This window comes from Tiliqua scincoides, chromosome 3 (assembly GCF_035046505.1).
Source record: "Tiliqua scincoides isolate rTilSci1 chromosome 3, rTilSci1.hap2, whole genome shotgun sequence".
In the NCBI taxonomy this organism is placed as follows: Eukaryota; Metazoa; Chordata; class Lepidosauria; order Squamata; family Scincidae; genus Tiliqua; species Tiliqua scincoides.
In genome coordinates this window covers 236120657-236135972 of record NC_089823.1, presented here as the reverse complement: position 1 = coordinate 236135972, position 15316 = coordinate 236120657, and the positions used below count along the sequence as shown (strand labels likewise).

The 15316-nt window shown below is 48.1% G+C and overlaps 1 protein-coding gene across 1 annotated transcript in view; it reads left to right on the top strand.

Moving 5' to 3' along the window:
* AP2M1 (adaptor related protein complex 2 subunit mu 1) overlaps positions 1–5262 on the top strand; it is a 48446-nt gene extending 43184 nt beyond the window's left edge. Inside the window, exons 7-11 of the mRNA XM_066618979.1 lie at positions 1379–1498; positions 2127–2262; positions 2816–2913; positions 3037–3148; positions 4165–5262. Coding sequence (XP_066475076.1) covers positions 1379–1498; positions 2127–2262; positions 2816–2913; positions 3037–3148; positions 4165–4299 — 601 coding nt within the window. The 3' untranslated portion in view covers positions 4300–5262. The remainder of the gene's footprint in view (positions 1–1378; positions 1499–2126; positions 2263–2815; positions 2914–3036; positions 3149–4164) is intronic.
* The last annotated feature ends 10054 nt before the right edge of the window (positions 5263–15316 follow it).

Genomic DNA, 15316 nt, shown 5'->3' with positions numbered 1-15316 from the left:
CAAGATTCATAAGGTTTTAAGTAGGAGCTGCTACACTTGTCAAAGGCTATAGTTGGCTTCTTGCATTAGCCAATAGCAAAAAGGCCTAGTATGTTCTCCCACCGGTCAAGGTACAGAAGCAAGTGTGAGATGCATTGATGAAGCTAAATGGAAAGGTAAATCCTACATGGTGTTGGTAGTGATGACTGCAAGCAGAGTAGCTGAACCCTTGCCCTGTGGAGGAGAGGCCTTTTCTGAAGACCCTCTTCCTGGAACCTCCAGAGCCTTGCATCTTGTGTCAAAGCCGCCAGTTGTGTGTGCTTTTCCCTCTACCTTTGTTCCCTGGTCCTCTTGGGTGATTCAGCATGTCGTACTCCAGGTTTGATTCCTGAAACAGTTTCTGCCCCTTTGTGGATGACGCCTTGGGTTTCTAGGAGGTTCTTCTGGTAAAACTGGTAAGGGGAAAGATGCAGAAGGCAAGCTATGAAGTTTAACCTCAGCAAAGCACTATCTGGCACAGAAAAGCAGCCAAGGTGGTCAAACCAGTCCTTTCAGAATCCCCTTGAAATAGAGTCTGAGCTGTGCACCTGGAAAGCAGGTGGGCACTTGCCAATCCCCTGTCGCCCAGCCACCTTCCTGTCCTCTGGCACACCCTCCTCTAATGACTGCAGTGTGATAAGTGTCATTCACTCACCCCCCCATTCAACATTTGCCTTTGGCAAGAGTTGCAATGAGCCCTTGCTGTTGATTTATTTTTGGAGTTCTTCCACTGTTGGAGGTTGAGGGAATTTCTTGGCTTCTTTAGTAAATCTGCAGAGGTACGTAGTAGCTTAATTGGGTTGGGAAGGTATTCACAAGGACTCCATAGTAAAATACTGCTTAGGCTGCTGAAGAGCTGACCATATTGTGAAGTACCTCACCCAGAAGGCAGAAAGCTTGTGCTTCCTTTGGGTATGAGTACAAAAGTGTGTGTAAAGTCCTTTCCCTTCCTCCTTCCCGCCCACATCTGTGGGACCTGAGGAACTGCTTGGGCAGTGCTGACTGGACTCTGCTCTACGCAATGAAGTGATGTGCGCAGAGCAAGAGTGAACCTTTGCATGGGACCTACTGGTTGAATGGGGTGCTGCTGCTGGAAAGCAGCCTGACTTGGGTCTTGCAGGGTTGCTGAACTTGCCCACTGGTTATAAGGGGGTGGGTTGGTGCCAGTAGCACCATATTTCTGGCTTGCTCTTCTCCTCACCTCTGTTACTTCATTGATTCAGCCTGTGATGGCCAAGTGCTTTTCATAAAGTAGTCTTGTTGCAACTGTAGCCTGGGACAGTGCAGCACATGTGCACTTGGGTGGCAGCAACAGCTGCCGCTGGGTGTGATGATCTCCCTTTGTGTGTTTGTGCCATAGTGGGAAGCAGTCAATTGCCATTGACGACTGCACCTTCCACCAGTGTGTGAGGCTCAGCAAGTTTGATTCGGAGAGGAGCATCAGTTTCATACCCCCGGATGGAGAGTTTGAGCTCATGAGGTATGCTCAGTGGAAATGGTTACTTGGGCTGGGTTTGGGAGGAAGATCTGCCTTGTGGAACAGGTCAGAAGTGTTTGGTGCCCATCTGATATTGCAGAATGATGGCTGCTTTGGTAGCACTCCTTTCACAGAGGGCTGGGCAGTCTTATGGGGTGTGCTAAGATTGGTTTTGGAAACTGGCAGAGCAGGACTGCTTCAGATCAGGCATTGAGCCTTGTAGGCGCATTAAGCATGAGCACCAGCTGCTGCTTCAATTGGTGGCTTCCCTGGCAGTCTTGCCTGGCTCCTCCTGGAAACAGTTGAATAGTTTGTATTACCCTGGCCTCGAGTAAGCCTTCTGCTTTTCAGAAGATGGTGCAGAATCCAAACCCAAACCCTGCTCCTGCTAGAAGTTAAGGCTGACCATTGGGTTGAGCGGTTTCCCCTCCCCACTCCACCCCTTACTGGATCAGTAGTGCAGCCATCCATTTTCTCTTTAGGATAGTTTTGTCCCTTTCACAAGCGGATGGCTATATCATCAAGCTGTTGCGTTGGAGTGCTGGGCACCCTACTGTTTCAAGGAGAGGATTTGCAGAATGTGGCATGATTCTTTCCTATGCCCTGAGAGATATTCGCTGTTGTTCCCCAGATACCGAACCACCAAGGACATTATCCTGCCCTTCCGCGTGATCCCCCTGGTGCGGGAGGTGGGCCGCACGAAGTTGGAAGTGAAGGTGGTAATCAAATCCAACTTCAAGCCTTCCCTCCTGGCTCAGAAGATAGAGGTAAGAGCAGTAAGGGTTGCAGCATGTCAGAACGTGGCAGTGTGGGGTGTGAGCCACCTGCACTCCACACTGGAGAGGTGGAAAGAAGCACCCGGTGCGCTCGCCTTAGTAGGCTGTAGGAAGGGTGGCTGTGGGCACTAGTGTCCTGCATGCGCTTTTAATCCCAGGAAACAATTGCTGCACACTCTGTTGTGCGCCTTTCCTTCCTTCATGAAGAATGGGTGAGGCTGCTTTAAGTCTTGTAGTCCAGGCATTGACTGGCAGCTTAGTGTGATGTGACCGGCTGTAGCCGGGCATTTAGTATCCATCCACTGTTGGACAGAACACATGCATGCTGGTGATGCACAGTTAGCAGCCCCATCTGCATGACACCAACACAAATTTCCCTGGTCAGGTATCTGAGGTGGACCTCATGCATGCAGGAAATACCTAGTAGTGCCTGAGTGCCCTCCCCAGTCTTGAGCACTCGGCTTCCTCGAAGCGCTGGCTTCTGGATTGCAAGTTGGTCTTTTTTAAAAGAGGCAGCCAAGTCAAATGTATGTTTATCTTCCAGGTGCGAATCCCAACACCCCTGAACACTAGTGGTGTACAAGTGATCTGTATGAAAGGGAAGGCAAAATACAAGGCCAGTGAGAATGCCATTGTCTGGAAGTAAGTGCGATTCTTGCATTTTTAACATGGAAAGCAGCAGATCAGTTGGAATCCAGTGGCGGGTGCTGTTGATGCTGAGCTGGGTACTGCTAGATCGTCTGATCTTCTTGTTTGCTCCCTTAGGATTAAGCGCATGGCTGGGATGAAGGAGTCCCAGATCAGTGCAGAGATAGAACTGCTTCCAACCAATGACAAGAAGAAGTGGGCTCGACCACCCATCTCCATGAACTTTGAGGTAGGAGGACTGAGCTTAGTGCAGCGCCTTTCTGCCATTGGGACTCTACAGTGGTGCTTGGCCCCACTGCTGTGGTGATCATGTGACATTGTCCTGTCTTTCCCAACCCTGCTGCAAGTGCAGGTGACCAGAGGGATGGGGGATGCATGCACACTCACCAGTGAACAAAGATGGAGCTATGCTTAAGTGCTAATTCATTGTACAGGGTGAGGCCCCAACTATGGGGCATGCTGGTGGTATTTATAATGAGGTACCCACAAAAGCTGGTTCTTGCAAAACACATGTGGGGAACCCCATAGTAGGCTTGGTACATGGTGGCTGCTGATCCTGAGAGAACTATTGGTAGTATTGCTGCAGAAATTATGGGGCTATGAGCAGAAAATATTCTGGGATGCCTCTTACATTCTGCACTGACTGCTCATGCCTCTTTCTGCTGGTGACATTTACTGTAATCCTTGGGCAGGTGCCTCACTCTACGGTTTCTGCTTCTTGCCACAGACTTGTTTTTCCCCTGATTTCTGTTGCGATGAGGAATTGCATGCAAGCTCTTAAACTAGCTTAGCCATCTGAACTGCTGTCTTTCTTGTGAGCAGGAAAGCTGCTTATGAAGGCAGCTTGCGGCTACTCTAGACTTTGCACAAAAGTGGGAGGTGGGATCTGCACAGAGAGCACAGGAAGCAGATTTTGTACACTTCTGTTATGAGGTGTGTTTAAGTCAAGTCAGTGAACCTTGCTGTGGGGAAAGGTGAATCAGATTCTGCTTCAGGTAACATGCCAAGGGTGCAAGTAATCTGTACACTGTGCACATTGCCTTGCTGAATATTTAAGGGCAGCCAATGGACATAGTTGCTGACTTGCACCACTTGAGGAGCTTCTCGGCAGGCACCAGAACAAGTGTGGACAGCCGAAGGAAGGCTGTGACTATGATCAGCTCCTCCTGTGTTGGACAGCATTGCCTTGAAGCATTCTAAGTGCACACTTGATTGGTGTTCATCCTTGTTCTCTGCTCTGTCCAGGTTCCATTTGCACCATCTGGGTTGAAGGTGCGCTACCTGAAGGTCTTCGAGCCAAAGCTGAACTACAGTGACCATGACGTGATCAAATGGGTGAGGTACATTGGCAGGAGTGGGATCTACGAGACAAGATGCTAACCCTGTGCAACCATCTGGCGCCCTCTTCTCCCAGCCTCCTAGTCTCAAAGTACAATGAAGACCGTCTCTCTGGCCCCTCCTCTGCACAGAGGCTGGAAGCGAGACTCCTGCAGCTCCTCTCTGGAAAAGACACTGGTGCCTGCTCCAGTTTCAGTTACTTTCAGAGTGGCAGCTCAGTCAGGTGGCAAAAGAGCCTGGCAGGTAATTTTGCTTCTGCCCCAAGGTATGAAAGGGCCAGTCTAACCACCATCCTTTGTGGTCACATTAGGAAACATCCACCATGTGATAAAACCCCTCCTCTTCAGTTGGTGTCACTACTTGCATTGTACTCTAGTATTTTTGGAAGTTTTTGTGCATATGTACTTGTAGAATAGGTCTGAAAACCATAGACTGGACAAACCTTGAGTTAATTCTGGCTCCCATACTTGCTACTGGTGGTATTGTTGCTGTGCCGCTGGGGAGGGCCTTGCCATTCCCCATAACTCTTATTTCTCCCCCACTTCTCTTCAGTGTCCTCAGTATGGAGCTCTGAAGTGGAAAAGCTTATGACCAGAAAGGTGGAAAGTAGTGTCTCTTTGCTGGCGGTGGGGGTAGCTCAGCATTTTGCAGTCTGGAGGTCTCTAGTCCTTGGAGCACCACTGGCCAGCTAGGCTAGCACTTCCTCCTTTGATCAATCGACCAACTCCCCCCCCCCACCTAGCAGGCACATTATGGGCAGACTGGCTTTGTGTGAGGATGTGAACTGCAGGAATAGTTCTCTATAATTCCAGAATTGGCCAGTAAGTCATTCCTCTTCTTGGTTTCTTCCCCCTTAACCAAATTGGCTTATGCCGCCTACCAAATGCTTTTGGGTCAGAAGAAATGCTGTTGCAGCCCACAGCCCCCTGCTTCCTATAGTGTGGTTTCCCATTTTGTATACTTGTGATTTGTCCAGTTCTAAACCTAATAAAAGTATGTAGAACAGCTGGTTTGTGAGTTGTGCTTGTAATGGAAGGGTCTAAGCAGAAACTCTGCCTCCTGATCTTGAGAACCAGAGAAGAGACCAAAAAGCCACAAACTCGTGTAGCTCCACGTGTGGTGATCCATTGGTGGAGTTGGGATTTTGGATGATAACAAAATAAAAATGTATAACTTTCTTCATGTCTCATATTTGTAAAAAAACATAAAACCCAAAATCTGCAAAAAAAAATCTAATACCTCCACATGTGGCTGCATCAGCTGACTCTATACCACCTATATCATCTACCTAGTACACCTTTAAAGTGATTAAAATTTATAATTATACTTTATGAAAATGTGCCTTTCAAATAAAAACGCAATTCCATTTTCTGCACTTCTAACTTTGGAAAATGCCAAAATCCATGCGAGAACAAAACCATTCTCACCCACCCCATCCATTGGTTTTCTGATGTTAACAGAAAACATGGTGTGGTGTTGCTCCACCACTTCAGTAGCCTTCGGTTGGGTAGTCAAGACACTGACATGATTGGGACATGATCGGGATCACTGCACTAACACCCATATACACACTTGCCCTTCAGGATCGCTTTCCATATACTGAGAACTGTACTTGATGCAGAGGCTTAATGTAAGGTAATATCTTGCGGTTGAAAGCTCCTTCCCTTGTATCTAGTTCAAACCCCATCCTCCATGCTTGAAACAGGAGAATCTTCTCTAGAGTATCTCCAAAGATGCTTCTCAAGCCCCTGCTTGGAAGACCTCCAACAAAGGAGAAGTCTGCACTTCTCAATTTTCTTGCCAAACCACTCCTACTGTTAAGTTTCTCCTGATACTCAAACAGGATCTCCCCTCTTACAGCTTAAGCCTGTAGGGTCTAGTCCTACTCTTTGGGGCTGCAGAGACAAAATCACTGCCCACTTCCATGAGATTACCCTCCAGTAGAGTACAGTAGAGTACTATTTGTAGAATACTATCAAGTTTGCCTCAGCTTTTTCTTCTCCAGGCAAAAACGTATACAGAATTCCCTTATCTTTTCCACACAGGATGTTTTTCAGATCCCAGAAGCTGTTGCTGTGTTTATGAATTCCTTCCTCAGCAAAAGTAGCTAGGGGAAACTCCTGCACAACTGGCATGAAATTCTTGTCTGTCCCAAGGCAATTCTACATCATTAGAAAAGGTGTTGAGAACAAAACAGCTAATATTTTAATGCCGTTGTACAAATCAATGGTAAGGCCACACCTGGAGTATTGTGTCCAGTTCTGGTCACCACATCTCAAAAAACACATAGTGGAAATGGAAAAGGTGCAAAAGAGCGACCAAGATGATTACTGGGCTGGGGCACCTTCCATACGAGGAAAGGCGTTTGGGCCTCTTCAGCCTAGAAAAGAGACGCTTGAGGGGGACATGATTGAGACATACAAAATTATGCAGGGGATGGACAGAGTGGATAGAGAGATGCTCTTTACACTCTCACATAACACCAGAAATAGGGGACATCCACTAAAATTGAGTGTTGGGAGAGTTAGAACAGACAAAAGAAAATTTTTTTTTTACTCAGCGTGTGGTTGGTCTGTGGAACTCCTTGCCACAGGATGTGGTGATGGCGACTGGCCTGGACGCCGTTAAAAGGGGATTGGACAAGTTTCTGGAGGAAAAATCCATTACAGGTTACAAACCATGATGTGTGTGTGCAACCTCCTGATTTTAGAAATGGACTATGTCAGAGTACCAAATGCAAGGGAGGGCACCAGGATGCAGGTCTCTTGTTATCTGGTGTGCTCCCTGGGGCATTTGGTGGGCCGCTGTGAGATACAGGAAGCTGGACTAGATGGGCCTATGGCCTGATCCAGTGGGGCTGTTCTTAAGGCATTCTGAGGCATGTTCAGGCCACACCTGGCTTGTTAGGCCTTGTTCTGTATGACTAGAGAGGCCCTTGGAAGGATCTAGCTCAGTGGCAGAATATACATGCTTAGCATGTAGAAGGGCCTGGGTTCAGTCTCTGGGTATGGCTGAGAAAGACCTGGGTCAAAGCCTTTTACTTTGGTGCCAGGAAGTAGGCCTTGTTGAGCTAGACTGACTATGGTCAAACCTGGCATGGCAGCTTTCTGTGGTCTTAACCAGTCTTCTGTGTGGTGGTGGTGGGTGAGACCTATTCAGAGAAGCTTTCCACTGTTGCTTAACATATTGAAGAGCCTTAGGCTTTCTTGGAACACTGTTCAAAACCCACAGTGGTAGAGTAAGAATATTTTGCTTGGCTCTAAGTTGCAATCCCATAAAATGGAAGCTGTGTGGACTCTCATCCCTAGGACTGGAGGCTGCAGGATCCTGGAGGATGCCCCTGGCATACAGCTCAGCAAATGTTGCCTCAGTTGGTGATGTGTTTACATGGAATTGTCATACATGACATACAATATCGCATGACTATTTGGATCTAATTTTCCAAACTGACTAAAAATACCTTCCATCTAGTAAAAACTAGGTATCTTAAAATGGTAGCAGACCCTCTGAAAACAGACTTGCAGCGCAAACCTATGCATGTCTACTCAAAAATAAGTTCCACTGTGGTCAATAAAATTTACTCCCAAGAAAGTGCGCATAGGGTTGCAGCCTTAGACTCTAAGTTGGAGCCTTACAGAAATTTCAGCCCTAGCTCAGTTGAAGCTGGGAGTGGGACTTGATTAAGATATTGCATCTTTCACAGTGGTACTAATAAAGCTATTGGATCTGTTTCAGTGAATTGCACACCTTGCCTGGCTTCCTTCCTTCAGGCATGAGGGAGATAAGTACCCAGTAACTTTTCAGCTCTGTGATCCTGCTTCCATGACAGTTGGTGCCCTTAGAGCCCAATTATCATGCATACCTCATAAAGAGTTAGCGAGGGCCTTATATTTGACACACCTGCTTTAAACAGAATGCAGTGAAGTTGCTGGTTCTTCTGCAGCAGGATTTTGAAAAGAATATCCTACATCCAACTACTAAGAACATAAGAACTTATCATAAGAACAGCCCCACTGGATCAGGCCATAGGCCCATCTAGTCCAGCTTCCTGTATCTCACAGCGGTCCACCAAATGCCCCAGGGAGCACTCCGGATAACAAGAGACCTCATCCTGGTGCCCTCCCTTACATCTGGCATTCTGACATAACCCATTTCTAAAATCAGGAGGTTGCACATACACATCATGGCCTGTAACCTGTAATGGATTTTTCCTCCATAAACTTGTCCAATCCCCTTTTAAAGGCGTCCAGGCCAGTCGCCATCACCACATCCTGTGGCAAGGAGTTCCACAGACCAACCACACACTGAGTAAAAAAATATTTTTGTCTGTTCTAACTCTCCCAACACTCAATTTTAGTGGATGTCCCCTGGTTCTGGTGTTATGTGTAAAGAGAGTGTAAAGAGCATCTCTCTATCCACTCTGTCCATCCCCTGCATAATTTTGTATGTCTCAATCATGTCCCCCCTCAGGCGTCTCTTTTCCAGGCTGAAGAGGCCCAAACGCCATAGCCTTTCCTCATCAGGAAGGTGCCCCAGCCCAGTAATAATCTTGGTCGCTCTCTTTTGCACCTTTTCCATTTCCACTATGTCTTTTTTAAGATGTGGTGACCAGAACTGGACACAATACTCCAGGTGTGGCCTTACCATCGATTTGTACAACGGCATTATACTGTGAATACTTGGGGGGGGAGCTGCTTTCTAGTAGCACGAAGCTCCAAGAAGGCGAGCTGCCACATCTGCTATTTACCTGAAAAGGCTCTCATGAATGGAGACTCATCAGTCTTTCAGCCCCTTACTTGATCTTTAAGCTGTAGTTGGAGATCTCCTTAGAAAACCTTGCAAGATATTGTAAAGCCTTTGAACGTCCAGGCTTTCCATTTGAACTCCTTGTCAACCGCAGGATTCTGGTAAGTTCTATAGTTCCCAGAGGCCTTTGAATACTGCCTTTTAATTTGCCTTAACCTTTTATTTCTTAGCTTTACTAAGCAGTAGGAAGAAAAACGTCTTGGCACTGATAATTGTTGGTCTTGGGGATGAAGTAGACCACACACTTCATCTTCGTGAAGATGTTTGAGAAATTGATGGGTAAATCCTAGTAAGCTACAACAGTCAGCCAGCTAATCCTGCCTCAAGGGCTTGTGAAAACATACACATCCTTGCCTTATAACATGAAGTCTCATAGTTCACTGCATTGGGTCTCAATGACAATAAGTAGAGGTGGGAGAAAATGGTGATCATGAATTTAAAACACTGCTTTCTGCACTATTTTTGTAAACAAAAATCCCCCAAATCTTCAAAAAGTGTTTTATTTCGTTTTTATTTATTTAAGGGGGGCTACATGGGTTATGACTGTGGCTACATTTGCTGACGCTATACTAGCTATGTACTTTTAAAGCTATTACAGTTTAGGATTAAAATGTAAATTCTGGATAAAAACAACAATGCTTCCTGCACTCCTAACTTTGGAAAACACCAAAATCTGCTAAATAAAACCATTTTTTCCCACCTAACAAGTAGTGGTAATTAAGATTTTGCGATGGGGAGGGAGGAAGAGTGGTAGTTCCCTCTATGGCTCTGAAGCTCTGATGAGGTTACTCTCCGTATCTGTTGAAGATGTACTCCTGATGCCTATAAAAGGGCACTTGACAGTAGCAGCTACTGCTTACCCACTAGGTTTAGAACAAGGGTAAGTCTATCTTCAAGTAGGGACAGTACCATGATTCAGTGTTCATTGAGGGTATGCCTGTCTACAAGCTTTTCTCAAGCTGCCTTACTCCAGCCTCTGAGTGGTTTGAAGTCTAAAATGTGCCGGAGTGAAAGGGATGTCTTGACTTGTAGAATTGGACTGGTGTTCCGTTTGCCTCTGAATTTTGTTGGTTTCCACTGGGAAACAGAACAGGGGATGCTACGGGAGTATAGTACATCAAAAATGTGTCTATGCGGTCCCATTAGAGGAGGAGCCGACACTTCAATATAAGTAATAAAACAAATCCACCAAAACAGAATAATATGGCTGTTGAGATGAATACATTTCACAACAGATTGGAAAGGCAGTTCCTTCCAGGCAGATAGCTCTGAACCAGCGTGGTTATGACAACTCACCTCATAGTGGTAATCTGAAGTACGAGGTGGGCCTCCAGGTTTTGGGGGGAGGGGTTTACAATGGGGTGCAGCAGCTGAGAAGGTCCTGAGCTGAGCCCCAGCCAAGTGAACTTCACCCTTCCAAGGAGTCTATAACAGGGCCTCCAGAAAGGGTTGCCAATTTGACCGATGCTGTTCCTGGAGATTCTGTTATCGGATGTCATGTTGAAAATTCTCAAGCCCTGTTACAATCTCTAGGATTGCTTTCCGTAATTAGGTGGAGATCGTTGCTGGAGGCTGCAGGTTGATCCTGGAGGGTTGACAGCAGTACCCCTCTAGTGAGTGACTAGACTCAAACCAATTTAAAGTGTAGGTTTGCTGCTGTTTGGGATGGAAGGACAGCCATGTGAAGCCCCCTTCCCCTGTGGTCTGTGCTTCCCTTCCTAGCTCCACAAGCGTGGCTAAGGCAGGCCACTCTGGGTCAGGCACAGTACGTGAGTAAAAAATGTGTTCCCTCAAAGAGTCCTGTGCCACTGTGTGGACCCCTTCTGTGGCTCCACAGTGGCATGGCACTGTCTCCAGATGTTTGGCTGTGATCTTTTACGTCATCTCTGGACTGCCAGGAAAGCCGAGCTCTGCAGAGCTTGGTTTAAGGTTTGGAGTCGTGCAGCTTAAAGGGAACACTGACCCAGAGGTCACCTGGGCAAGCTGGAGTGAGTAGTTGCAGCCTTTCAATGGCAGGGCAGAACTACTGTATCTCATGCTTGATAAAGCCAAAGCCTTGTAAGTTGGCTGCAGTCTGCCAGTCATCGGTGGTGATCATTCAAGCCCTGGCTAAACAGCCTGATCTTGTAGCCTGACTGAGACAGCAGAAACCAGGCAGTTCTTGAGCAGCTGGGAAAAGCAACAGCGTGGCTTTGATGCTGTGACTGGACTTTGCGGATCATTCGCTGCCCAGGATCACAGCGCAGGGTTGTGGCTGCAACTCGGCCTACCATTGTCTGAGGCCTGGCAGTGCTGAACTTGCTTTGGAGCTTTGCGTGTGCCAGCAAAAGTGTGCTGTGCATCTGGATACTACTGTTGGCTTTACAGTAACCACACTGATAGGGTGACTTGTGCATTAATAAATAAGCAGTAAAGGGCTTGATTCTCTGGTGTCTAGCAACATCGACCACCTCCAGAATAGTCCTTGCTCAACTGCCGTTTCTCAACCCAGGAAAACCTCAGCTTCTTTCAGGAATTGAAACTGGTCTCTTCCAACCCCAACCACACCCCAGCATGTCAGATTGCTAATGCTAGCTCAAGCATGCTCTGAAAATCCAGCTGAATCCCCAGGAATGGCCTATATTTCCTTGAAAGTAAGCCCGGCTGCTTTTATGAGGATGTGCTTCTCCATAAGCATGCTTGCCACTCTCTTGCACTATCTGGTGTAAATACATAATTTCACAAATGCCAAGCATCTTAACAAAGTGGTGCTCAACTACTTATCATCAGCTTATCTAAACACCAGCAAATGCCATCGGGCAAGCTTGGGAGCCAACAGTTTTAATGGCAAAACAAGAACTGTAATTGAAAATGAGGGATGAGCTGTTTTTCCAAGCTGGTGCTTTCACAGGGAAGAACCACCTGCATCTTGTCTGCACAGGGCTGTGGTTTGCGCAGGCTGAGCTGCACTTGGATCTTGCCTTCCATTTTCCTTGGGCTCTGATTGACACTGAGGCTCACTTGTGGGCACAGGGAGCAACAACGCTGACAGGGCGTCAGTCAATCATCAGAAAGGATGGTCATCCTCTTAGCTGGGAATTCCTCAAAATGGATGGAGCACCAGTGATCTCCTCATCAGCAGAAACTCAGCAAACCTGTGACCAAGTCCCAAGCAGTTGTTTAGTAGCTATGAATTGTTAGCATCAGAAGAACAATTATTAGGTGCAGGAGCTGTAGCCTACTGATGCCCCCCCTTTAATAACATCTTTAAGTCAGCCCCTCTCCCCCTTTCAGCACTCTGCGGTGCTTGAAGTTGGAATTAGCTGGAAGGATTGTTCCTGCCTAAATCAGGTAACTACCCACCCCCTCCCTTGAGCTCGATGCCACCACCTTCCTCCACTCTGTCCTGTCTGAAAGAAAAAGGGTGAATGAAGCATAGTGGCCATGGGGGGGGGGACGACGACGACTGTGATTTCTTTTCTACTGTATTCTGGAGGGGTGCATAGATGCAGGGTAGCAAATCTGCTCCCGATTCAGGCAGTAGATCCATTTGAGCTCCTCCAGGTCAAGAAGGTAAAGTCTTGAGCAGGGCGAGCAGAGACACTGCTGTCTTTAGACAGACAATATCCTGTACTCAGAGAAGTCTCTGTCTCCTGCCACCAGCAACTCCTGGCTGCTGACCCTGCCCTGGTCGAGACCTGGGCCAGTGCCCCCCGCCCCAGCCTGTGCAGCAGGGAAGTGCCCCCTCTTGGTAGCAGACAGGGTTAAGTGGTCTGAGGAACCCCAGGGAGGGTCTCCCTCTCGACGCCACAGACAGATCTGAACCCCCTGGCAGCAGACTCAGAAGCACCTGCAAGACCCACGTACCTGCTGCAGGCATCCCTGGGTACTGCTGGAGCGCCAGCAGGGAGCCACAGCAGGTGTTCCTGGCCCCCAAGGAAGTGCTGCCTTGTGGGGCGTGGGGGTGACAAAGAGGCCAGAGGAGTCTGGAGGAATGAGGGGGCTCTTGGCCCCCATCCCTGCCTCCTGACCGGCGCTGAGGCCTAGGCGTGGGTGTGTTGTTGCCACTGCCCTGTTCTCAGCAATAGCCCAGATTAGCTCCCCACTCAGAGGGAGGCTGGTGCGGGCCAGAAGGTGAGGCAATCTGGGCCTGCTCCGGGACTGGCTGCAGGACCCTGGCCAGGAAGAAATCTGTGTTGGTTTGAGAACTGAACCCTGTGAGGAGTGAGGAGCCAGGCTGTCACTGGAGTGGTGGGAGTAGGCCCAGTTCTGCTCATCCAGATCACTGGCCTCTGGTACTGAAGTGGGTCCCAGAGAGGCTGTCCTGCCACCACCTTGCTCTCTTCAGTGGGCAGCAAGGGTATTTTCCAGAAAATGGTAAAGATTTGGGGGGGGGGCAGAATTTCTCAGGAGCTCTAGTATAGGGGACCTGGCTGCCTCTGGCCCTGTGGGAGAGGCAGAAGAGGGAGAGGAGCAATGGGTGCACTGGGCATAAAGGGGGGGGGGAAGGCACAGAGCAGGCCAGGCTGCTTGCCTCTGTAGCAGTTGCTGTAGCCGGTCCCCTCACCTCTCTGCCCCTTTCAAAACAGCAATGAAGCTGCTGTCCTGAGGGGAAAAAACAGCAAGGGGCTCCAGGATAGAAGCCACTGAAACCAGCCAGAAAGCTCTTCTCCCATGCCCAAGGGGAGGAGCACACCAGATTGAAGGAAGCCGCAATGCTGCAAAACACAGCTCAGAGCCTGGCACAGACCCTGTGCCTGCTGGCCAGGCAAAACCAGTCTCCTCCCCTTGGTGTTTTGCCTGCTACCAAGAGGAGAAGCTTCCTGTGCACAAAGACTGAGCCACCTTGGAACCACTGCTTGATAAAGTCCAGGCCAGGGTTTGCTTGTTGCAACAATGAGGGCTAGAAACCTGTTGTTTAACTTCTTTTAAACAACAGATTAAAGTGTTAAACAGCTTTAAAGTGCTTTGAACTTCATCAAGCACTTTTTCTCCAATTCCCCACACTGTTAGCTTAGTAAAGATTTCCTGCTGTTTATCTCCATTGAGCCTGCCTTCTTATTAAAACTTCCGGCTGGGAACTCTTTCTGGCTCAATTGATTGCAGAATGCCCATTGATGTGCCTTCAGTGGAACAGCTGTGGGGTGCAACTGTCATGATTTCTGCTCCTGAGCTAAATGTGCTCTGGAACTTGGCTGAATGCTGCAGTCTAGCAGTCCAGTCATAAGAACATAAGTACAGCCCCACTGGATCAGGCCATAGGCCCATCTAGTCCAGCTTCCTGTATCTCACAGCGGCCCACCAAATGCCCCAGGGAGCACACCAGATAACAAGAGACTTCATCCTGGTGCCCTCCCTTGCATCTGGCATTCTGACATAACCCATTTCTAAAATCAGGAGGTTGCGCATACACATCATGGCTTGTACCCCGTAATGGATTTTTCCTCCAGAAACTTGTCCAATCCCCTTTTAAAGGCATCCAGGCCAGATGCCGTCACCACATCTTGTGGCAAGGAATTCCACAGACCAACCACACGCTGAGTAAAGAAATATTTTCTCTGGTCTGTTCTAACTCTCCCAACACTCAATTTTAGTGGATGTCCTGGGAACATCCAAACAGCCCTGGGAAGCCTGCCACTAAGATGAACCAGTCTCATTCCCTAGCATAGCATAGCATAGCAACCTTGGATCATCAAGTCTGGTGGCAGCAGGCCAAAGAATGAAGGTGGGAAATTCCACTCTCCCTTTTCCTATCTTTGACCCATTCACTTTTAGTCTGCTCTCCTCTGGATCTGGATCCACTAGTTCTAGATCAGAGCTCTTGACCTGTCGGCTCAAAGGAGTCTCCCATCTGTGGGTGAATTCAGCACAGGAAATGAGCTCTTTCAGAACCAGCCAATTCCATCTGGAAGGCCCTTCCATGCAGATTCCAAGCAGATTAGTGTAGGAGCAGGCCGGCCAACTCAGCACAAATCCATGCTTGTAGTACTGTTGATCCTGGCTTGGCCTGCTGGCTTGCACAGTAGCAGGCTCAGCGTAAGTGTAGAAGTAGAAATGGTGGGACTTCACTGAGCAAAGGGAAGAGGATTGTGTTGAGCAGATGCCGCTCTCCCAAAAAGCTTTGAGTTGGAGACTCAGAACTGCAGACCCCAAGAGTTTGTACAACCAGAAAATGCTTGCGAGGACCAGCAACAGGATGAAAGCTTGCAAGAAGACAGCACCCTCTTCTGTCTCAGTTACCGGCTGCACGAGCTGCGTGTTACTGCAACAGTCT